The 24,440-nt window shown below is 48.6% G+C and overlaps 1 protein-coding gene across 3 annotated transcripts; it reads left to right on the top strand.

Annotated features, from left to right (window-relative positions):
- Window positions 1-1,603: 1,603 nt before the first annotated feature.
- Ankrd35 (ankyrin repeat domain 35) lies at window positions 1,604-20,149 on the top strand. 3 transcript variants are annotated; one of them, XM_038312010.1, is made up of 13 exons: window positions 1,604-1,642; window positions 8,539-8,669; window positions 9,586-9,674; window positions 10,105-10,169; window positions 11,096-11,153; window positions 11,310-11,380; window positions 11,604-11,710; window positions 12,522-12,706; window positions 13,369-13,406; window positions 13,647-15,629; window positions 19,029-19,118; window positions 19,331-19,396; window positions 20,090-20,149. In XM_038312010.1, exons 1-13 carry the CDS (start codon window positions 1,604-1,606, stop codon window positions 20,147-20,149), a joined length of 2,982 nt encoding a protein of 993 aa, XP_038167938.1. The 3 variants fall into 3 exon arrangements, with proteins under 3 accessions (XP_038167938.1, XP_038167940.1, XP_038167939.1); XM_038312011.1 differs by lacking the exon at window positions 1,604-1,642 and having other exon boundaries at window positions 8,657-8,673; XM_038312012.1 differs by lacking the exons at window positions 8,539-8,669; window positions 9,586-9,674 and having other exon boundaries at window positions 1,604-1,636; window positions 10,149-10,169.
- The last annotated feature ends 4,291 nt before the right edge of the window (window positions 20,150-24,440 follow it).

Here is a 24,440-nt window from a genome sequence, read left to right on the forward strand (position 1 = left end):
TAAACACACAACAGGAAGGTGGTGGCTGTGTAGGTGACAATAAGGACTGCTAGTAAGTTGCACACCAAGATGCACACTCTGATGGGCAGGTGGTCAGGGTTTTAAGGGGAAATATACAATAACAATTAAAAACAAAACAAAACAGCAGTTCACATGAGGCTCCACCTAGAAAACTCCAGCTGCAAAGGGAATTATGTATGGTCTTCTACAACAGTTAATTTGGTTATTTTGTTTGTTTTTCGAGACAGGGTTTCTCTGTGTAGACCTGGTTGTCCTGGAACTCACTCGGTAGCACTGGGCTGGCCTCAAACTCGCAGAGATCCGCCTGCCTTTGCCTCCCGAGCGAAGAGAATAAAGGCGTGCACCTCCACCACCTTCTTTGGGCTTCTGTTTCAGAAGAGTCTTGTAAACCATGTTAGGAACTTTAGGCTTGGAGCATCTTAGAGGGACTGCCTGCTGCCAAGTCCCACTACTTGAATCGATTTCTGGATCCACATGTTGGACAGAGGGAGCCGATTCTTGCAGGTTGTCCTTTGACCTCTCCAGAAGCGTTCCAGTAGTACACACGCACGCCCCTTCCCCCAATAAATGAGTTAACATAAAACACTTCTCAAGAGAACTTTGGGCTTTATTCCTTAGAGTTTCAAGCATATTTGGGTGGGCTTGTAGGGGTTACAGGGAGGAGAAAGGAAAGATGTCCAGATTGGTTGGCTGTAGCAACACCGGTCAAACAAGAATTACCAAAAACTGAATCCAAAGGACAGTGATACGGAAGGTAGTTGGGATTTTTTTGTTTGTTTTGTTTTGTTTTGTTTTTGTTTTTGGTTGTGTGTGTGTGTGTGTGTGTGTGTGTGTGTGTGTTTGGAGACGGGCAAGCATACAATAAAGTCTCCCCTTGCTCCTTTCTAAGAGCTGCGTTATGCGATTGGCCTAATCTTTCTCGGGTTTTGTCCCTTGGGGTGCAGTGGGCCACACATTGGTTCTCAAGTCTGTTTAGCGTTACAAGCGCCTACTGTTTCCAAACTGTTCTCTTTTGAAGATCTTCAGGGCTTGGGTTTTCGTCGGGGAGGAGGGGATGAAGCAAAGGTCACGGCTATAAGCCTCGTCACAGGTAAAGGGGACGGTTGATGACATCAAAGCCGGCTGAGATCCTTGGGTTGGGTTGGGCACCCAAAGAGCGGGGGGGGGGGGTGTTAGGGGGTTTGCGGGGCTTGGGGCGGAGCTTCACGCAGAAAGGAGTAGGAGGTGGGGCCTCGGAGGTGCCTCTGCGGAGGCTGAGAGCATCCTTCTCAGAGTCGGTAGGTGCGGGGGGCGGGCTCAGGATGGAGGGCGGGGCTTGAGGCCCAACCCTGGTTGCCGCGGAAGACTGCGGGCTTTTTGCCTCTGCAGGGGCGGGGTGGGGCAGGTCCAGGGGCGGGGTTTCAAACCCAGCCTTTGGGTTCACGTCTCCGATTGAGTGGGGTGGGATCTGGGGCGGGGCCTAGGGCGGGACCTATTTTGCCTTTTGACAGCTGTCTAACCCACAGCCTCAGCCGAGTGGGTTTGAGAACCTGTGGCCCGGCTCTCTGCGCGTCCCCGTCCCCCCGTGGCCCTAGCCCCGGCCATGAAGCGCATCTTCTCCTGCTCCAGTTCGCAAGTGGCGGTAGGTGCCAAATGTGTGAGAGAAGGTCTGGGGCTGGGGTCCAAGTCCTGTGTTGACAGAAGTCCTGAGTCCCATCACCATGGACGATCTCATTAAGCCTGCATCGGTTTTTTGCTACGCGGCTGCTCCGGCAATGCGGCCGCCAGCTCTGCTAACTGAACTTACGGGTGCCTCCCCAAACCTGTCCCTCAACCTTCCTAACCTCTTCCTTCTCAAGGTCTTTCCCCTTGGCTTCTTGTTCTCCCAACATTTATGACTTCCAGTTTCTGGTATGCTTTCTGAAAGTCTGCCCTCTTCCCACGACCCAGCTCTCTACTTCAGGTCTGACTCCCGGTACCAACCCACCTCAGACATCTGCCCCACCCCCACCCCTAGCCTTTGCCTCCGTTCTTACATCCACTCCTAATTCCTGCCTGATAGCTTCTTTTTCCATCCTACCTTCTCCCCACAATTTTCTCTCCCATATGGCTCTGTTTTTACTGTTTGCTTTCTGCCCCCGAAGTATGCTCAACCCAGTGCCTTCTCCAGCTCTTCTTCACAGCCTCCTCCACCCTTCCCTCTGTTCCGCTCCAAGACACCTCCACTCCCATTCTTTCAAGCACCACTTCAACTCTCTTTCCAACTGGTCATCCAATATGGAGCCTCTGATTTCCCTTTAATTTCTGGACACCTTTTCTTCAGTATTACCCTGTCACCTTTTGCCTGGACCTCCTGCCTGCTCACTGTGGCTGAATCTTACAATCTAACTAAGCAGACAGGCACTGTCGGAGGACATGAAGTCACCTGGTTAATCCCCAAGAGCCTGGGTAAGTTGCCTGCAGAATCCACCCTGGCCAGTTGCAGTGTCTCGCTCTCAGACTGGTTCTTGGGATCAATCAAGTCTCCCTGCCTGCTTCTCTCCTAACTATTCCTTTTTCTGGCTTAGGATTTGCGTTCGTTTTCTTTGACTGAGCTAGGGAGGTGTGACGGTGAGGGGTAAGAAGACAGAGTGGACTCACGAGGAGGGAGCTCCTGGCAGAGGTTACTCTATTCTCCCCTGTCTAGGGCAAAACAAAGATTTCAGGAGACAGTGGTTCAGGGAGGGTACAGCCTTTCTTCCCTAAGGAGCTCTTCCAGAGTGACCCCCTGAGGGAATGGCATCTTCTCTGGAGGTTGGGGTGTGGGTTACTTGGGACTGATATTGCTTAGCTGGTCACTCACAGGCAAGTGTGAGAAGTGTTGGGTTATCTCTCTGTGCATGGGCAGGCCTCGGAAACCTAGCAGAAAGCTGTGAAGCAAGAGTAGGAACTGTTGAGGCCTGTCTCTGTCCCACTTACATTGGCTTCCACACGGAGTTTCCACAGGCTGACCGGCTGGTCAAATGGCATTTACTATTACAGGTAACAGAAACTGCAGCTCCCTGGGTCTGCCTTAATTCTCAGTGATTTTCTAATCCACGTCTACTTTTCCCTAAATACAGAAAATTCCCAGAATTCTTCCTCCCTTCCAGATTTACGGAGCCTGCTCTCTCCTTAGGAAGAGGACAATTTCATTCTTTTTTGATTCTCCTACCAAGGCCCAACCCTGCTTAGCTTCTGAAATCATGCAAGGTCAAGGTGATACGACCTTTTTGGTTCTCTCATCCCTGGGTAGCACCTCCTTTCCTAGATGCTAGGATGTGGTGGAGTCATTTTGCTTGCTTTGGCATTTGAGAATAAACCTGTTTGGAGACTCTCCCATGCAGGGAGTGAGCAGTGGGCTACATTGGGATCTCTCTCTTTCCTTTATGACCCCAGTTCTCCACGTTTTGACCACGAGGAATGTATACTCATTTAAATAAACTCTTAGTATCACAAGATCATAGTCTATCAAGAGTGTAGAGATGTACAGGGAGCACTCGGAGCTACATATTTAGGATAAAAACGTTTTCCCCCTCAGATCATGCTTGCAGAAGGCTTTAAAATAGGTTGGCTTCAGCTATAAGTTATTTCCTCAAGAAACTTCCCCATAATAAGCCCCAAGATAATGTCCTCCACTTGCCACACTGGACCTATTTGCAGAGAGCGTGACAGCTTTTCTAGACACTCCAGAAGCCTGGCTTCCAAGTTATACCAGCAGATCATCTCTCTCTATCTCTATTCAAGTCCTGGAGGGAGGAACCGTCACTGGAGGCAAGGACTGAGAGATCTGTGTGCCTTTAACAGTTGATCTGCATTGGGCTGGGGATGTAGCTCAGTTGAGAGTGCTTGCCTCGGATGTGTGGAGCCTGGGTCAGTCCTCAGCTGTATAAATTGGGCATAGTGACACATTCCTGCAATCCAGCACCCAGCAGACCAGCCTGGTCTACAAGAGCTAGTTCCAGGACAGGCTCCAAAGCCACAGAGAAACCCTGTCTCAAAAAACCAGAGAGAAAGAGAGAGAGAGAGAGAGAGAGAGAGAGAGAGAGAGAGAGAGAGAGAGAGAGAGAGAGAGAGAGAGGCCGGGAAATAGCTTGAAGCCTTTGGCGTCAGATCAGCATAGAGGATTTCTATTGCATTTGAGATGTTAAGTATCAGGTCCTCATCCCTTAAAGGCTCCCTGTCCATTTCCATCCTCCTGTTCATCAGCAGAAGCCGATTGCTCTTGCACTACCTGTTGGTGGTGTCTTCCCATCTTGATAGGAAGTCTGAGAGTTCACAGTCTGAGATAGGAGAAGGTAAAATTACTTCTACACGTGTTCTCAGATCTCATCCGTAGAAATCACAAAGACAGTCCTTAACAGGGAGTCTGCCGGTTAATTTGGTGATTACTCCCCTGAGGCTGTGATGGCAATCCAGTGTCTCCTTTTAGCGGTGTAAAGGTGAGCGAGCCACGGCCGTCTGGGACTCTGGAAGCACTCATCTTGTCTTTTAGTTTCCAGGGGTTTTCATCATGAAGAATGTCTACCCGTTCTAGACACGTCTTGGTGTAATGGAACTGTAGGAAATAAACATGGTGGACCTAGAAGGACCTAGCTAGAAAGAAATATATCCATATTGCTAAAACACACTTTACCACCCACCCAACTTGACTAACTCATTGACTGGTGTAAGCAAGAGTCTTCCACTTACTCAACTGGAGAATTCTAAGCTCTGCAACATCCAAGTGTTCCCAGCAAAGCCAAGCGGGGTAATGGCTGGACCCTCCATTTACCATGTGCCAGCTACGAGACAGACACAAAACTGAATGCTCTTCTGTCATTAGGAAACTGAGGTTCAAGGAAGCTCGTACATGACTGACACAGAGACAAGAACCAGTCTGAAGAGTTTAGAGCTGGGCATGGTGATCCGCACTTAAGATCCCAGCACGCCGGAGACAGGAAGAGCTTTGTGAGTGCCAGGCTAGCCAAGATGAATACCGAGAACAAGAACACTGTAGGAAGAGGGAAGAGAGTTTAAATTTCTGAACGGCAGCACTCGGGAGGGAGAGGCAGGCACGTTTCTGTGAGTTCGAGGTCAGCCTGGTCTACGGAGCGAGTTTCAGGACAGGCTCCAAAGTTACACAGAGAAACTCTGTCTCAAGCAAGCAAACAAACAAACAATAAATAAATAAATTTCTGACCGGAGAACTAGAGGTTAAGGTCAGCTGGTGGCAGTGGCGTGTGGTGGTGGCGTTGTTCCAGCTCTGTTTTCCATCGGATGACCTGGTTATCAAGGGGCACTGAAAAGCGTGTTCTTGCGTGTCAGGACCTGCTAGGATGTGGTGGAGTCATTTTGCTTGCTTTGCCATTTGAGAATAAACCTGTTTGGAGACTCTCCCATGCAGGGAGTAACTTCCGAGAGCGAGTAGCTCTGCCCTGGAGGCATTCTCAAACTTCATCTGGAAATAAGTAATCTTTTTCCCACAGCTCTGTAACACTGTGGTCTGATGTGGGAACTAGGTCTGGATGCAAGAGGCCTGAGCTACTTCTAAAGTCAATGCTGTTACTCTTTTATGTGATCCTGGACAGATGGTTAACATGTGTGCTTCCACTTCTTTTCCTGTGAAAGACACATGGTAATATCATCCCTAACTATTTTTCAGGGCTATTTGAGGCTAATTGGAGGACGAGGAGAGGTTCCGAGCGTTTTACAGGAGAGTTACCTCAGACTCCATCTATCCTTTGCGATTTTATGGCTTGGACCTGTGTTGATGATTAACAATTTGTCCTGGCTCTGTAAACAGTACTTGAAAATGAATTATTGGGCTTCCGCAGACTCTACTTTTTTTTTTTTTTTACCCTTTCCTATAACCTCTTTCTTGTTGAGATTATACCTCATAAAATGCAATGGGCCACCCCCGGTTTCTCTCTGCTTCCTCTTTTGTTGTAAGGATGCCATACATTTATGTGGCTCTATCTACATTAACTTGTTTAATGCATTGTGGTGAGGTGGTTATTATTGCCTACATTTTATGTGCAAGTAAATAGGTTAAAGTGTTTAATGGCTTCCTCTAGGTCACATAGCTGAGAATGTAGCTGAACCATGTCCCAGACTCAGTCCTGATGACAAAGTCCCATCTTGAGGCCTTTTCCTCCATACCAACGATCTCTGCATTCCTCCCTTCTTCTCTGTGTTTCCCCTCTCTGGACCAAACCAGGCTTTTCTGTGCTTGCAGCCCTGGGTGTTTTTTATATAGCTCTCTCTTTTATGCCCTGTAATACTACAATTATTTTAATTACTTCTCCACCCTCAAAAACGTAAGCTGGAAGGAGGGAACAATGTATGTTCAGGTGTGGCTGGGTCTGGGACAGCTGCTCCCTGCCAGGGAGGCGAGAGAAGGATCCCTTTCTGCCTCTTCTTGCTGCCTCCCCAAGCACAGCTAGACACTGACTCGCCTTTGCTGACTGTTTCCAGTGAAGAGGTTTAGAGACTAATGGAAGAGAGACATAGCCAGCTATGATAGAGGAACCCACCGAACCCCTAATTTGGGGCCCAGAGTCAATAACTAGAGATGGTTAAGTGGCTATGATGGAAGCTAGGGACCTAGATTTACTTTGCAAACCTCTAAAGACAAAAAGCAGTACTGTGGGGGTGGGGGAGGGTTGGAGTCGTAGGGGCATTAAGAAGTATTGTGAACCAATACTTCAGGTTGGTTCAGTTTACTCTAGAAAGACCCAGGGAGCACCAAGGAAAGGGTTCTTGCTAGTTTAATGCTAACATTAGGAGGCAGAGGCAGGTGGATCTCTGTGAGTTCAAGGCCAGCCTGGGCTACGTAATGAGTTCCAAGCTAGCCAAGGCTACATAGTCTTTTGTCTCAAAACTAACTAACTAAATACACTCTCAAAATTGTGTAGGAGTTCCTTCTGTTTGTGTGTTGCTTTTATTGGTTAATGAGTAAACAAACTGCTTTGACCTAGCTGATAGGGCAGAACTTAGGTAGGCAAAGAAAACAGAACTGAATGCTGGGAGGAAGAAGGGCAGAGTGAGAGAAGCCATGGATCCTCCGCCTGAGATGGACGCAGGTTAGAATCTCTACTAAGCCACTGTCACGTGGCGTGGCGATATAGTTTAATGGAATGTGTCAAACTAATATGTAAGAGTTAGCCAATAAGAATTTAGAGCTAATGGCCAAGCAGTGTTTTAATTAATACAGTTTCTATGTGGTTATTTCGGGTGTAAGCTAGCTGGGCAGTTGGGACAAATAAGTGCCCCCCCCCCCGCAACATCAAAATGCTAGACATTTGCCATTATTAATTACTTTGGAGCTATGTGTGATGGAGAATTCCTGATGTGACGGCATTCAAGAGGCTGAAGCAAGAGGGGCTTGATTTGAGACCATTCTGGCTACATAGAGACTCTGAGTTAGCCTGGGCTAGCTTGACTCTGTTTCAACAAAACAAAACATGTTTTTTTTTTCCCTTTGGTTGTTTTGTTTTGTTTCCCCTGATACAGGGTTTCTCTGGGTGTTCTAGAACTCACTTTGTAGTCCAGGTTGGCCTCAAACTCAGAAATCCACCTGCCTTTGCTTCTTCCCGATCTCTGGTATTAAAGATGTGCACCACCACTGCCTGACCAAAAAAAAATATTATAATAAAAGTATATTTCTTTGTTATGTATTGAGAGAATCTTGGTTGACATCAAATGTAAACAGAGACTGCTTGTTGGTTTCCTGGAAGCCCAGACCCGAATAATCACACATATGAATTGCAACGCTGTTTGGCCAATACCTTAAGTGTATTTCTAACTAACTCTTATATCTTAAATTAACCCATTTATATCAATCTATGTATTGCCACAAGGCTGTGGCCTACCGGTAAAGGTTCTGGGTGTCTTTCTCCTTTAGCAGCTACATGGCGTCTCCCTGGCTCTGCCTACTCTCTTTTCTATATCTTTTTTCGGATTTCCCACGTGGCTTTACTCTGCTAAGCCGTTGGCCGAAATAGCTTTATTCATTAACCAATAAAAGCAACACGTATACAGAAGGACTTCCCACATCACTCAAACTTGAGATTCTGTTATCTCAGCCTCCCAAATGTTGAGATTATTGGAACGTGCCACCATGGCTAATGCATATATGCTTACATGCATGCGTGCACGTGCACGCACACACACACACACACACACACACACACACACACACACATGGGGTTGAGGCTCAGCTTGAACTCCTGATCCTCCTGCCTCTACCTCCTGCAGTGTATTATAAGTCTACACCAAGCTTCATAATTTTTAATTCAGTGATCCCCTGGGCACCTTTAGGTTTGTCATGGACAGTTGCTATCAATAATTCTTGGTAACATATGGAGTGGTTAGTATTTTGTTGGTCCACTTAAGAAAGATCTGCTGCTCTGGGCCTAGCAATCAAGAGCAGGAAGCCACTCCAAGATGCTTTTCCTCTTGCCGGGCATTTGATATAACTTTTCTTTCCCCATACCATTGCCAGTGCCAATATTCATACAATCTGTAACTCCCGGCTAGGTGGAGAAATGGAACCGTCGTGATCAGAAGCTGCTGGAGGCAGTGCAGCGGGGGGATGTGGGACGCGTGGCTGCCTTGGCCTCTAGGAAGTCTGCCCGACCCACCAAACTAGACTCAAATGGCCAGTCCCCGTAAGTAAGTCTTCTTGACCCCCACCCTGGTATGTGGTTCTTTCTGAAGACTTCAGAATGATCAGGGGAGGCCTATAGCTTCAGAGCCCTTCCTTTTATTGTTTGGCTTGGCGAGTAGATGGATAATCCTTCGCCATGTATCAGGTAGGGAACAAATGAGGGAGGAGGACATTGTCCCTGAGTTCCAGCCACCCCACAAGCCACAATGACTTGAAAAGGATGTAATGCTCACTAAACCAACAGAGAACTAATTGCTAAACAAAGTTTCCTCATCGCGAAAGTACGAGGGTGTGTATGCTTGAGAAGTTAGGAATGAAGGAGTAAGTCACAGGTGTCATGGGGCTCGAGGGAATGATCAGGAGGAAGGCTATACCCCCTGCCAGCCAGCTTTCTGCTTTGTTCTGTCTGACTCTTCCTATGACCCTTCCAGTTCTCTGAGGGCTCTGTGCTAGGACAGGCTGGTCAGCATGTGTCTCCTGAACATCCCTGCAACAATCTGAAATCCCCTGAGATGTGTAGCTCTTGCTTTTCCAGTAGCATCCTCTGATTCACAACTGGAGGTCTTGGAGGCAGGCTTTTCTCTTAGCAAGACAGACTGGGAGACCTTCCCTCTCTGCATTGGGAATTGATTTTGGGCTCTGGAGCAGAGGAAGCAGGACTTGTTAAAGCTCTTCCTGGTCAGCTGTGCTAGTACCTGCTTATAATGCCAGAGTTTGGGAGGTCAAATCAGGGGATCAATCGTTCAATGCCAGACAGGCTTGTATAGTGAGACTCTATCTCAAAACAAACAACAGACAAAAACAACTGATCAGAATAAGTTAGAATATTAAAAATGATTTTAAAAAAACAGGAGCTTCCCCCCATTTTATCCCATGGTCTTTCATCCTTTTGTGTCTCTTGGCTTTGACCCTGGCAGGTTTCACCTGGCAGCCTCCAAAGGCCTGACAGAGTGTCTGACAATCCTGCTTGCAAACGGGGCTGACATCAACAGCAAGAACGAGGACGGTGAGTCAGCTGGCACTGCCTGCCCTTACACTGCAAGGCTGTCTGTGTGGCTGCAGAGGGGGCCAATGCTGGGCTCTCACAGAGGCTCCAGCTGGCACTGCCTGCCCATTAAACTGCAACGCTGACTCTGTGACTGCACAGGGGGCCAATGCTGGGCTCTCATAGAGGCTCGGGCTCTGGCCCTTTGCTGCTTTGCTCACTAAGACTGGGCCAGCATCTCTCCTGGGGTTCCCCTCCCTGTAAGCTAGGCACACACCTCCCCTTTACTCTTCATTGAAGGTGCCAGCTGCTTGGGGAACAGGAATTTCTGGCCCTATGTGGCCTAGAGCTTCTCCCTCCTCTGATTATCTGTGCGTCTCCCGCCTTCCCTCCCAGTGAGTCATCCGCATTCATGGGGCCACCCACCCACCCTCTCTCTCTCTCTTTCCAGGAAGCACCGCCCTTCATTTGGCCACCATCTCCTGCCAGCCACAGTGTGTGAAGGTCTTACTTCAGGTAAAGGCAGTCCCCTGATACTCCTATGCAGGCAAGAAATAGATGCGGCACGCTCCAACCTTGTCCGTCGTCACTGACAACGATCAGCCGTCTCATTCCCAGTAACATAGCTGGTGGTCATTTATCAATATGTTCCCAAACCTCCGTTTGACACTTACTCTGTACATATACCACGCTTCATACTGTCTTTGGGGGCAAGTCAGAAACCAGAGTACCCGAGAACGATTGAGCTCTGCAATGACGGAGTCGCTGCGCTGCGGAGACTAACCGCTATATATATGATGGGCAGGTAGAAGAAAAGCAGGGACGTTCAAATGAAAAAGATGTCTCTGGCAGGAGGGGCTAGTAAGGAGGCTCAGCAGGTCAAAGAACTTGCTGCCATGTCTGAGGACGTGAGTCTGACCCCCCAGAACCCACACGCTGGAAGGAGAGAACTGACTCCCACAGGTTGTCCCCTGACCTCCATAAGCATATCCACACCCCTTCTCCAAGCAAATAAATAAATGAATAAAGCCAAGTAGCACAAAGAGAAACATGCGTGTGCAATGACCTGTGGATGATTTGAGTCTCCAGTAGATCACGAGCCCACACTGACTGTTCTACTTTTATTATCCATCCTCTTTTCCAAATCTCACATCATGGTCCTCAAACTCCAGCCGTTCGGGTGTCTTTTCCATTCATGTGTTTCTTTACTGATCACCTCTTTTCTCTTAGGCCTTAGTTAGGAACTAGGACCGAATTTTCAAAGCTGCCCATCGACTCCATCAGGGAGTCGACTGAGCTTGTGTAGTAGTTGGCTTCCCTCAGAGCCCTGGTCCTCTTGTTCCCTTTCATATTACCATGGAAACTGGCAACTCGCTATGGGGAAGGGGATGAGGATGCTAACCCCAAGCTCCATTGCTGCCTCTCTTTGTGGCTATTTACAGCATGGCGCAAATGAAGATGCCGTGGATGCAGAAAACCGCAGTCCATTACACTGGGCAGGTGCGTGCCTGGGGACAGTGGGACGAAGGCTGGGAAGCGGGATGGAAGGATAACTTTTAGGGGGGATGCCAGCCACTGACGTGATGGGAGACGCTGGGTTACAGCCCAAGGAGATGTTCTTCAAGCCTCTTCTTAACCAGCTTTCAATCCATCCAGCCTCTTCTGGCTGTGCCTCAAGTGTCCTCCTGTTGTGTGACCACGAAGCCTTCCTGGATGTGCTGGACAACGTGAGTATCACACAGGCCAATAGGCAGTGCCTCACACTGATAGATGGGCTCCTGCTTCTGTGATCCTACTTCCATTCCTCCTCTTTTCCTACGCTCCATGTTTAGCTCCTGGACTTGATTCAGTGGGCGTCAGGAGACAGGGGAGTCAGTCTAGGGTTAAATCATCAAGTCTTTGGTTTTCCCTGGCTCCTCATGGCCTCGCATGTTCCCACAATCTCTGCAGGACGGACGCACACCACTGATGATTGCGTCGCTGGGTGGTCATGCGGCTATCTGCTCACAGCTGCTGCAGAGAGGTGCCCGAGTTAACGTCACAGACAAGGATGACAAGTGAGCCATCTCTGTCTTCCACCCCAATTTCCAGTTCTTCACCAATCTAGAAAGGAGGATGTGGACCCGGCGCACACACCGGCAAGAACAGGCTGGTCTCTGTTCTCGGGGGCCTGCTATCATGAATGGCGCAAGAAAGCTTCGCCTGGTACCCTGACTAGCTGGCCATTCTAGCACAGATGACGCCAGAAGTAGAATGGCTACCTCTGGGGTCACTGCTTTAATTTTCTAGTTTTCAAGCGATTTCCTAAATGGTGGGGTCCTTTTCTTTCAAGTTTTATGCAGAAGAAAAATGTGGTGGTGTACGCCGTAGTCCAGTACTTGGAAGGTTGAGGAAGGAGGGTCATGAGCATATATGCTGCTGTCGTGTGTGTGTGTGTGTGTGTGTGTGTGCTTGCACTTTTGTGCAGAACTTGCATTGTTTTTTTAAAATATTTATTGTGTATACAATATTCTGTCTGTGTATGCCTGAAGGCCAGAAGAAGGCACCAGATCTCATTACGGATGATTGTGGTTCCCATGTGGTTGCTGGGAATTGAACTCAGGACCTTTGGAAGAGCAGGCAATGCTCTTAACCTCTGAGCCATCTCTGCAGCCCAGAACTTGCATTCTGTAAATGCAGACAAAGATGGAGCCCCCTCAGTGGTCCCACTTTCTGATGCTGCTGGAAAAGTCCTGCTCTGGTCTAATGCTTTGTCCTTGGATGGTGTTGGTGTGTTGCTCTGACCCCACTGAGGGAAGGCTTACCCTGTTCTGGGATTTCTGAGACTGTGAGGGAAAGCTGGTGTTCCGGCTTTGTCTCTGCCCACAGGTCAGCCTTGATCCTGGCCTGTGAGAAAGGCAGCGCTGAGGTGGCTGAGCTGCTCCTGAGCCACGGAGCAGATGCCGGAGCCGTGGACAGCCTGGGGCACAATGCTCTGCATTATGCTTTGCATACACAAGACAAGGAGCTGTGGAGGCTGCTGCAGCAGGCCCTGAACCGGCGGCGGAGAGGCGGTAAAAGTCCTTTGTGCCTTTAAGATTCTCTTCAATAGCCAAAGAACTGAAGAAGCTTCTCAGTATCCCACTGCCCACGGAAGCAGTCCTTCCAAAAACATGGCCTGCCACCTTAGCCCAGGCTTTGCTGATTTAGTGCTGCTCCATCACAAGATTCCCTAGGGTAGACTTCGCTCACTGAGTGCAACTCTGGCTATTGCTGTTGCTGTTGTGATTTATTTATTTTTATTTAGTTATTTAATTATTTGCTTCTTTTTCTGAGACAGGGTTTCTCTGTGTATCCCTGGCTGTCCTGGAACTCGTTCTATAGACCAGGCTGGCTTCGAACTCAGAGATTTGCCTGCCTCTGCCTCCCGAGTGCTGGGATTAGATGGCTATTGCTATTGTTGTCATCCATGTGATTTTTGCCCACCATTGATTAATGTCCCAGTGCCTTCATCGTATCAGCACAATGATCAATAAAAGAAACGTGTGTACAAAATAAAGGAACACTCCACCTCTGGGACAGGAAGCCAGAACTGCTGGGTAGTTAGGGATTCGTGGAGCAAGAGTGTCACCAGGAAAATATATATGCAAATTATCATAATGAGTGGCCGCTTTGCTCTAACAAAGTCTGAAAACTGAGAACTGAATTCTCATTTGCTCCTTGTCTTCTCTTACAGGTCATGGACTGGTTCAACACCCAGATCATGTGTCTCAGGTATGACCCTAGATGTCTCCCCGTTTTGGTTTCTGACCTACTCCCAACTACTCCCAAGCTATTCCAGTAGTCTGTGTGGTCAACAGGACACTCACAGAAGCAAGGCCTTTGGCGAGGCTAGACTGGTTAAGCCAGGCCCTTGCTGAGGCTAGACTGGTTGAGCCAGGCCCTTGCCGAGGCTAGACTAGTTGCAAACCTCACACCACTGGTTTTTGTTGCTGTTTTGTTTTTCTGACTCAGACCTCTCCATCCGAGCCTCAGGTGGGCTCTCCACCTAAAAGCTCATGGAGAGCAGAGCCAGAGGAAGCACAGCAGGAGGAGGAGGCTGAAGAGCGGTGCTCAGAAGAGTGGAAGTGGAAGTATGAAGAGGAGCAGAGGAAAGTCAATCATTTGGAGCAGGAGCTGGTGCGCAAGACAGAGGAGTGTAAGGCCCAAGCTGCAGCCCTCAAAGGTTTGGAAAACCAGGTTCGAGAGCAGGTGCAAGAACTGGGGCATCTCCTAGTGCAAGATCCCGGGGCTCCAGGAAGACCTGGAGGAGATGGTATGGAGCAGGGTTGTCCCCTGAATCTGCTGGCTGAGCGAATCCAGAAGCTTAAGAGGCAGCAGAAAGCAGCAGCCACTATAAACCCAACAGTAGTTACCAGGAGAGCTGAAGAGTTGGCCGTAGCAGAGATCCAGGGTGAAGTACACAGCAAGTCCCAACCAGAGCAGGGGCCACCCCAGAGCCCAAGGTCTGAGAGCATCGGGAAGGTCACAGGACAGCAACCGAACGCCAGTGGGGGGCAGAACCTTGGCCTCAACAACACTGACCAGGTGTGTGTCAGCCAGAAGGAGAGGTTCCCGGCTCCAGGGATTGAACAAGCAGGTGCAGTGGGAGAACCAGTGGGCATAGCAGCCATGAACCAGCTCCTCCTACAGCTAAGGGACGAGCTGGCTGCAGTGTGGCGAGAAAAGGATGCTGCCAGAGGGGCTTTGTCAAGACCAGTTCTGGAGGGAGCCTTGGGGACTCCCAGGGCCGAGGCTGCAGCAGCTGCCTGGGAGAAAATGGAAGCCAGGCTGGAGAGGGTGCTGGTGAGGTTGGATCGAGCAAAAGCAGGACTGCTGGTGAAACCCGAGGTCCCTGCTCAGGGGTCCAGAGAGGGAGCCCCCAAAGCAGTCCCAGGATGCACCAAAGAGCAAGAAGAAGAAAAGAGGGCTCCTGCAGCCAGGGGAGAGCCCCTAGGGGCCCCTGGAGGAGAACACGCCTCAGGAGGGGGCCTGGTTAAGGGACACCTGGAGAAAGAGGTGTCTGCGCTGAGACTGAGCAACAACAACTTGATGGAGGAATTGAGGGAGCTGGGGCGCGAGAGGCAACGCTTGCAAGGAGAACTCCAGTCCTTGACCCAGAGGCTACAGCGGGAGTTTGTGCCCAAGCCCGAGGCTCAGGTCCAGCTACAGCAGTTGCGGCGAAGCGTCGGGTTGTTGACGGAGGAATTGGCCATGGAGAAGGAGGCTACAGAGAACCTGCGCAGGCAACTTGCTTCCCAGAGCAGCGGCCTCCAAGGACTGCGGAACTGCCTGCCCCCAGACCTCGTGGGCAAGGGGAGTGCAGGGAGTACAGCTGCAGAACCCCTGGAAGAGCTGCAGACCTGCATAAGCACCCTGGTGAATAAGCACCTTGAGGCCCAGAAGGCGCTGGCTCGCTTGGAGGAGGAAAACCAGCAGTTGCGAGGATCCTTGGTCCCCTGTGGGAAGCCAGAAGCCTCCCTGAAGGCTACAGCATCTCCCCAAGTGGCCGCCTTGGAGCAAGATCTGGGGATGCTGGAGGAAGAGCTGCGGGCTGTGCAAGCCACGATGAGCGGGAAGAGCCAGGAGATCTGCAAGCTGAAGCAGCTGCTCTATCAAGCCACGGAAGAAGTGGCCGAGCTGAGGGCCCGGGAAGCAGCCAGCCTGCGGCAGCACGAGAAAACGCGAGGCTCACTGGTTGCCCAGGCGCAGGCTTGGGGCCAGGAGCTCAAAGTTGTGCTGGAGAAGTACAACACAGCCTGTCGGGAAATGGCTCGGTTGCGGGACGCGGCGGCAGAGGAGCGTCGCCGCAGCGAGGATCTAGCGGCTCGGGCGGCCGAGCAGGAGCGCCAGGCAGGCGAGATGCGCGGGCGCTCGGAGCAGTTCGAGAAAACCGTTGAGTTGCTCAAAGAGAAAACAGATCACCTCATAGGGGCTTGCCGGGACAAGGAGGCCAAGGTGAGCTGCAAAGTTGCCTTGAGAGCTTGGTGGGGAGTGCCGGTGCGTTTGCGAGGTTGCAGAACCGAAGATCAGATGAGCACTAAACTAAACGGAGTGCTTGGTGCTTGCAAGGTCCTCTCTGTGCTCGCCTGTGGCGAGAGAGGTTTGGGGTTGAAATTGGAGCTCAAGTGGATTACAGATAGAAGAAAGAGATAAAAAATAAGCAACACAGTACAAGAGAGAAGAGGGCGTAGCTACTAAAATTTAGTGCTCAAAGTTCAGAAGTTATGTTTGCCCCTAGGGCTACAGCAGGGAACATCACGGCCAATTAGCACCATTTTATCTTAATCCTGTATTAGTCCAGCCTAGTGGTGTAATGTGTTCTGTGGTTTTGCTGAAGTTCTGGGCTGACTCAGAGTCTGATGGGTTAACTGTAGCTGCTCTTCCCTCCTGCTCCTTTCAACATGGGTCCTGAAAACATCTCTATTGGCTAAAAAAACTGAATCAAAACAAACAACAATAAAACAGTTTGAAGAACTGTGCGGACAGGCACTCAGGAGAAGGGTTCAAGGTCATCTTCAGCTACATCGCTGGTTCCAAGAGACCCTGTCTCAAGACACCAAGCAAAAGCAAGCCACAGCAGTTTGAAAGCCACTATTTTCTTAGTGCTATTGGAGAACGAGACATATTTTATACATTCTAAACTCTCAGTTTACAAAGGTATTTAGCAGTTGTAGACCTACCCACTAATGAGTTTGGGTTTCTTGTAAAAATTGGTGTACGTTCAAATTTAGAATGTTGGAGGTATATAAGCGGCATTTGCCTGGTGTACAGTGCATAGACAGAAGAAGTGCTGTCCAAAACAGGCATCACGGAAGGGAATTGAAGGAGGTGTTTGTCCATAAATGGCAAAATGTCAATAAACGGCAAGATAGAATTTGGCATAGTAGCTGAGAGCTTATAGTGGCTGAGTCGTTGTGCTCTCTGGAGCAAGACTGTCCAGATTTGAATTTTAGTTTCAAGATTTACACTGGAGAGTTGAGATGCGGCAGCACACGCGTGTAAGTCAGTAAGGGTGCGCGTGGTGGGTGAGGGGTGACAACTTAGCTTGAGTGTGATGGCTCAGTGGCAGAACGCTTGCCCAGCCTTAGGGTCCTTCCCCAGAACTGATAGCAAAGCAACACATACAACCCAACGGCTGACAGATCTCAGACAACTTTGTGTTTTGTCTTAATTTTGAGAAAGGGTCTCACTATGTCATGTTAGCTGGCTTGAAGAAGTAGACCAGGCGGACCTTTAACTCATAGAGGTGAGCCTGCTTCTACTTGAGTGCTGATTGATAAGTAAAAATAATAAGAAAAGGGCAGCTCCGCCGGCGCAAGAAATCCAATTAGGCCAAATCAAACCAAATCGAAATGCCCATTGTTTTATTAAGAATACCCTTTCAGGTGGCCGAGCGCATGGCAGAGACAGGACAGCAGGGAGCCCATGCAGACCTGAAAATCCTGCGTTTTATGCGTTTCTCCTCTGGGAACACACTTAAATACCCCGTGGGAGTGGTCTGCCACCCCCCTCCCCCAGAGGTCAGGACCTGATTTGGAGTCCAGACCAATACAACTCCCAGGCCAGGGAGGCTGGGATGGATGCGAGGAGCTGGGGAGTATGCTCCCAACTTAACACTGATATTCAATAAGATTAATTTATTGGGCTGAAGAGATGGCCCAATGGCCAAGAACAATGCCACCTCTTCCAGGGGACTTGGGTTCCCAGTACCCATGTGGCAGTTCACAACTATCTGTAATTCCAGTACCAGGGATTCAGTGCCCCTTTCTGGCCTCCTCAGGCACCAAGCACACACATAGTACATAGTGTACAGACATACATGTAGGCAAAAACACTTATACACACACAAAAAAAATTAAAATTAAACTACTAATGCTGTCGTGGTTGTAAAGATCTTATTAGATGTTAAATTTATTCGGGGCTTGGGAATATAGTTTACTTGGTAGAGTGCTTGCTTAGCATGTGTGAGGCTCTGGGTTAGATCCCCAGCACCATATATGGAGGTGGAGGTGTGGAGCTGGACAAATGGCTCAGCAGTTAAGAACTTTTACTGCTCTCTCAGAGGACCTGAGTTGGGTTCTCAGCACCCTTGGGAAGTTCACGATCACCTATAACGGAAGCCTCAGGAGATCTGTGGACGACTTCTGAACTCCTTGCTCACTGCACCCTTGAACCCACCCATACGTAGGCACACACATAAATAACTAAAAAAATAAAATCATTTTGAAATTTAAAGGGCTAGAGAGATGGCTCAGTGGTAAAGAGCACTGGCTGCTCTTCCAGAGGACCCGAGTTCAGTTCCCAGCACCCACCTTGTGGCTCACAACCATCTGTAACTTCAATTCCAGGGTTTTAAGGGCACCAGACATGCACATGGTACATAGACATACATGCAGACAAAACACCTATACACATAAAAATTAAAATAAATCAAAGTTTAAAAAGAGGTTGGTGTAGGAGAATCAAGAGGTCAAGATTATTCCTTGTATTTGAGACCAGTTTGGTTTTTATGAATCCTGTTTAAATATATTATTATAAATAAATACTCAGAATAGAAGTTTGCAGATTGGAAGCCAGGCATGGTAATGCACGCCTTTAATCCCAGCACGCAGAGGCAGGGGCAGGCATCAGCCTGTGAGTTCAAGGCCAGCCTGGTCTACAAAGTGAGTTCCAGGACAGCCAGGGCTTCACAAACAAATCTTACCTCAAAGAAACAGAACCCACCTCCACAAAACAAATAAACAAATAAGAACCCACCTCATACACAAAATAAAATGCTCAGGATAATTTTGGGCATGTGTTAAGTACTCAGTGAAAAGTTGCTACAGCTGGTTGTAGTAGCACCCACATTTAATCTCAGCACTCTGGAGGCAGAGGCAGAAGGAGCTCTGTGAGTTTGATGCCAGCCTGATCTATGTAGTGAGGTCCAGGACATCCAGGCCTTCACAGTGAGACCCTGTCTAAAAAAACACAACACAAAACAAAAAGCCCAAACAAACAAACAAAAACTAATGAAAGATCACAAGCTATAGAACCAAAGAGATATTGGTTTAAACAATTATATTATGTATTAGCTGTGTGGTTTTGGTTTTATTTTGTTTTTAGACAGTCTCACAGTCTAGCCCTGGCTGTCCTGAAACTCACTATGTAGACAAGTGTCCTCAAACTCACAGAGCGCTGCCTGCCTCTGTCTCCCAGCTGCTGCAATTGAAGGTTTGCTCCACCCCACTGGGATTAGAGCAAGGTTTTGAAATTTCTCAAACTCCAGCTCCTACCCATAAACCGTAGATAATCGTCCTTTCCGGGGTCACCTGGGGAAAATGACTTGGGTCTCTTTCTTTCCTTTGGCCTTAGATCAAAGAATTACTGAAGACGCTGGAGAAACTCTCCGAGGAGGTTCTACAGGTCCGGGGGGAGAATACTCAACTTGCCCTGCAGCTGCAGGTATGTTTTGTCCTGCAGAGAAGTGGGTGGTGATAGAGAAGAAGGTGGGTAGTGGAAGTGGGGCGTTTCAGAAGGCTAGCCAGGCAGTGGTCCAGGCTAGACCGGTGATGGGCGACAGAGTCAGCTTTGTGAAACTTCACTTTATCTGTCCTTCACATGCCATGAGTGTGAGGAGGGTGGTCATGTGACTTCCCACGGGTGCTCCCTCTCAGGATTCCCAGAAGAACCATGAAGAGACCATCTCTACCTACAGGAATCATCTGCTGAACGCTGCTCGGGTGAGCTTGGTGGAGTCTGAGAGGAAGCAGGGGTACAGCGCTGAGAAAGGACTGTTCCCTTTGTCCCTTCTCGTTCCTGCACATGCTTGTCATGTTTTCTGGCCGCTGGACTCAGTGGCGGGTCTCCGGATCACACTAGGTAGCTCAGAAGAGGCTACATGTGAACGCGGAAGAAGTGCTTGCTTCTCCTTTCAGCTCCCTAACCCACCGTGAGGCTTTGCCCTGTCCCCAATGCCCTTCTCGGTTTCCTCTGAGATGACTCTGCATGAATCATGGGAGACTGGCGAGGCTTGCTCTTCCCTTAGGGATGATAACCACAGGGAGTGGAATTATTAGTATGTACCAGGTGCTTGCTTCGTGTTCATAATGCGGTGTGTACAGCAATCCCGAGAAGCAGACGTCTTTCTCTTCCTCGTGACGAAGGGAAAATAGCCATGGGCAAGTTAAATATTTAAAGTCACAAGCGAGGGCTGGGTCTCTAGCTCACGGACTGAGCACTTGCCTTGTAGGCAGGAAGCCCTGCTGAATCCCAAGTACTGCAACCCCAAACCATAGCACAGCAGACAAGCAGAATTTGTTAAGGGTTATGTAATTCTAAGAGGTAATGACTGGTATTCCATATCCCTCACCTGTCTCTCTCTCCCCATGTTCTGTTCTTCATCATCCTTTCTTTGTCTTTCCTGCCACCCCCAGGGCTACATGGAACAAGATGTGTACAATATCCTACTCCGAATCGTCAGCATGCAGGAGTGAGAGAGGCTCTCCGCGTACCCTCATAGATAATGGCATTTCCCTTTTGTGAGTTGTGGGTGGAGGTAAAGAGGGGCTGGGTCCGGAGAGGACGGACTCGGGGGAAAGGATGTTATAAAAGGGATTAGGGTGGTTCCGTTGGCCTCTCTGGTGGCCTGCACTGGGAAGCATTTGCAGGAAAGTCAACTGGGGAAGACAAAGCATGAGAGTCATTAGGGGGGAGTCGGGACTCTGGGCAGGTGGCCCAAGGGTCACGGGAATGACTGTGGATGGAACACATGGCTAGAACATTTTCCTAATGTCTGGGGTAAGGAGATGCCCGTGAAGGATAACGGGTAGTGGACAGTGGCACAATTGTTCCCTAGGGTGGGACTTTACAGATCCCGGGCTTGCCTTTTCATTTCCACACCCTTTGTTCAAAAGCCAACCCTCTCCCAGTCTCCTTCCCATCTGGGAAGACAGCATCCCCTTCAGCATGTCGGTGTGGGCAGGAGGAGAGCGAGGAGGGTATAGAACTGCGTGCATTTCCTCCTTGAATTATTTCTTGCAGGGATTAAGAACGCTACCTGGTTCACAGAGGCTCTATCCATCTGTGGTGGGCAGGAGGGTGGGTGGGCGGTTGCCCACTAGGGGTGGTGTGGGTAGGGCTTCACTGGACACATGGACCCCAGACCCGAAAACCTGGACCCTGGAATCAACACAGAACAGAATTGTGGATGTAAACCAGCTCCGTGGAGAATAAAGCGGGAAGCAGGATGGTCCTGGGTATCATTGTATTTTTTGTCAAAAAAGGATGGGATGGGAAACAAATCTTGACTAAAAAACTTATAAAATAAAACTGGGCGTGGTGGCGCACACCCTGATCTCAGCACTTGGGAGGTGGGGGTGGGGAGAGCAGAAATTCAAAGACAGCCTTGGCTACTTAGTGAGTCCAAGGTCAACCTGGGCTACAGTCGCCAGTCTGTCTAAAAACAAAAAACACCACATATTTTCTCCTCCTGCTAGCAAAGTCCCTCTCTAGGATGATTTTGTAGCTGCTGACCTATATCAATACACCGCATACACCGCAGTCACAGGAGTATGCAGTGTTCACTAGCCGCTACCCCACTCCCCCCCCCCCCCCCCATGGTGCTCAGGCAGATTGCACTGCTGTGCTCCCAGGGCACATCTCAGAGTAGCTTTGCAGCACCAGGGATTCTTTATGCTCTGCCTGTTGGTTCCTCCCCACCCTCTAACGCCTAACTTTATTTTCTTTGAAACAGGGTTTCTTTGTGTAGCCCCTGGCTGCCCTGGAACTTGCTCTGTAGACCAGGCTGGCCTCAAACTCACTGAGATCCTCCTGCCTCTGCCTCCTGAGTGCTGGATTAAATCCTGTGCGTGTACTTCATTTTTTTGATAGCCCAATCTGCTGCTATTTCCTCACTTCCAAACTTTGGTTTTGACCTGTAGCAAATAGATTTTACATTTGATATGTACATATATGAAATAGTATTTACCCTTACTACTTCCAGTCTCTCTATGATTCTATTCCAATGAAAAATGAATGGTACAGTCCATTCCTTAAAGAGTCAAGACTCATAGTTTCAAAAAATAACCCACCTTGAAAACATTCCTCCTTTGGAAAAAGACCGTCTTTTACCAACATGATGCTGACCTCCCCTCTCCCGTCTGTCTACCCTCCTCCTTTACCTCTAGTGTTTCATGTGTGTAGTTATATGTGTGTGTATTTAAATGTGTGTGTATTTATATGGGTGTGCTCCTGCCTTTGTGTGTGTAGTAGTCAGTGCTGATTGTATTCTTTGATTGTTTTCTACCTTTTTTTCCCTCCTTGATGACAGCTGCTTCTCTGTGGCTCTGCAAGGAGCAAGGTTTGATCCGAGTGTGTTCACTGAAGTGTGCTACAGAAGTGGAGAGGGAGGAAAGCCCTCCTGGGAAGATGTAGTTAAAGCTAGTCTTGAACTCCCAGCCATACTACTCCAGAAGCCTCACACCTTCCTATAAATGAATATTTTAAAATTAGATTTGCCTTCCATTTTGGCCAAGAGGACATGATAGAGCTCAGTCAGGAATAAATAAGAAACTGAACAGGTACTTGGGAGGCAGAGGCAGGCGGGGCTATGAGTTTGAGGCTAGCCTGATCTATAAGAGCTAGTTCCAGGATAGGATCCAGAGCAACACAGAGAAGCCCTGTTTTGAAAAATAAACAAACAAACAAAAAAAACTGGACATAATATGTTGGCCAGTGATATTCAAAACAGAAGATAAAGATCCCTGATCCCTGAGAAAGGCGTGAGTCCCATGTCACAAAGGCATGAATCCTATGTCACCTCTAGTAATTTCCTGAAGAACCTAGTGGGATGTGGCAGATCCTTGAGTTGAGGAAATAAAACTGGGAATTCAGAGAAGCTAATCTTCAGAACAGGTAACTGGAGAAGAGAGAATTTCAGAGAGAAACTTCTAGAAATTTACAGAGCTTATTGATCTTCACCAATCCAGGAATATGAAAGAAAAGAGGACAATCCATGGAGAGCTGTCGGGGTCCGGTGCTAGCCTGGACCCTCAGTTATTTTTCTACCAGACCCCAACATAAACTGTGTCTTTCTGGACTGGCGTGGAGGAGACTGGAATAAAGACACGACTCACATGGTTTCATTGGGAGGGAGATTCTCAGAGATCCCTCATGATATCCTGAGTTCACATCCTGAAGAATTTCCTCTGTTTACTCTCCAAACAGTCTTTATACCAAACTTTAATTTGGGGAAATACATTAGCATTCTGTCTCCTAGGTAACTAGGTGAATGGCTTTTTGTCACGTCCACAACTACCTGTGTGCTCTGTATGCTAGCTGTCACGTAGGCTTGAATCAGCATCTCTATTAGGCATCCTCCAAATTACAAAGAAAGTAGCAACAACATCCGGACCCTTTGTTAGGCAGTGACACCCTGTCACTGACCACCTCAGGTGGGGCCTGTGGCTTCAGAGCCTGGCTGCCACACTATCTAGAAATATAGAAATATGGGCCTACAGAGAGCTCAAGGATGAGAGAAAAATCTGTGGGGTTTTGGTTTTTAAGACAGGGTCTCATGTAGCTCAGGCTAGCTTCAAATCTGTGTAGCTGAGGCTGTCCTTGAATTCCTATTACTGCTGCTTCTGCCTCTTATGAGCCAACACCCAGATGTTTGTTTTGTTTACTTTCATTAGAATGCAGAGTAGCAGGTTGTCTTACTTTTTCTTAATGAAATTTCAAAATTTATATAATTTTTATTATGTGTGTATGATATCTGGGTCCTATAGAGGCCAGAAGAGGGTGTCCGATGCCCTGGGACTGGAGTTACTGGCTGTTGTGAGCTACCTGACGCGTGGGTGCTGGAAACTGAAGTCAGGTCTCTGGAAGGACAGAAATCACTCTTCAGCACTAAGTGATTTCTCCAACGCCTTCTGGCATTTTCTCACCACCTAGATTTGGTTGACTTTAACTCCTGGCCCTCAGCCCCTGTCTCCCATCCTGGTCTAAACGGGTTCTCTTCCAGGATTGTCTGTTCTGTTAACCTCCCTATCCCACATCTCCTTAAAGTCTCCCCAGCCCTTTCACAGGGCCCTTTCTAGTCTCCCGCATCTACACTGCTTCATTCCCGTGCAAATACACACATATAAAAATTAGAAGCTAAGACCTGCATAGGACACAGAATATTATTTTTGTAATTATTTATTTGCATGTGTGTTTATGATAGTACACTACGTATATGTTTGGAGGTCGGAGGACAACTCGGGGGCGTGGGTTCTCTCCTTTCACCATGTGGGTTCCAGGGGGATCAAACTCAAGTTGTCAAAAACCATCCTAACCTGCTGAGCCATCTGTTCAGCTCTGTTTGATTGATTAATTGGTCAATTGATTGATTGATTGATTGATTTTGAAGCAGGGCTTCTGTACTGGTTAGTTTTTATTAACTTGACACAAATTAGTTACCTATAATGACAGAAGCTCAATTGAAAAATTGCCCAGATCAGATTGGTCTTTGGGCATGTCAGTGAGCATTGTTTTGATCACTTATTGATGGATAAAGGCCAGCCCACTGTGGGCTCGGGCTGTGTAAGAAAACTAGCTGACCATGAGTTAGAGAGGGAGCCACCAAACTCCGTCATCCCTGGATGATTTATGCATCAGTTCCTGCCCTGACTTCCCCCAGTGGTGGGCTGTGACTTGGACGTATCTGCCAAATAAAACCTCTCCTCCCTAGGCTAGCTAACACTGGGCATCCCCCTGTCTCTGCCTCTACACTGCTGTGGTTACAGA

The sequence above is a fragment of the Arvicola amphibius genome, chromosome 14 (assembly GCF_903992535.2).
Source record: "Arvicola amphibius chromosome 14, mArvAmp1.2, whole genome shotgun sequence".
In the NCBI taxonomy this organism is placed as follows: Eukaryota; Metazoa; Chordata; class Mammalia; order Rodentia; family Cricetidae; genus Arvicola; species Arvicola amphibius.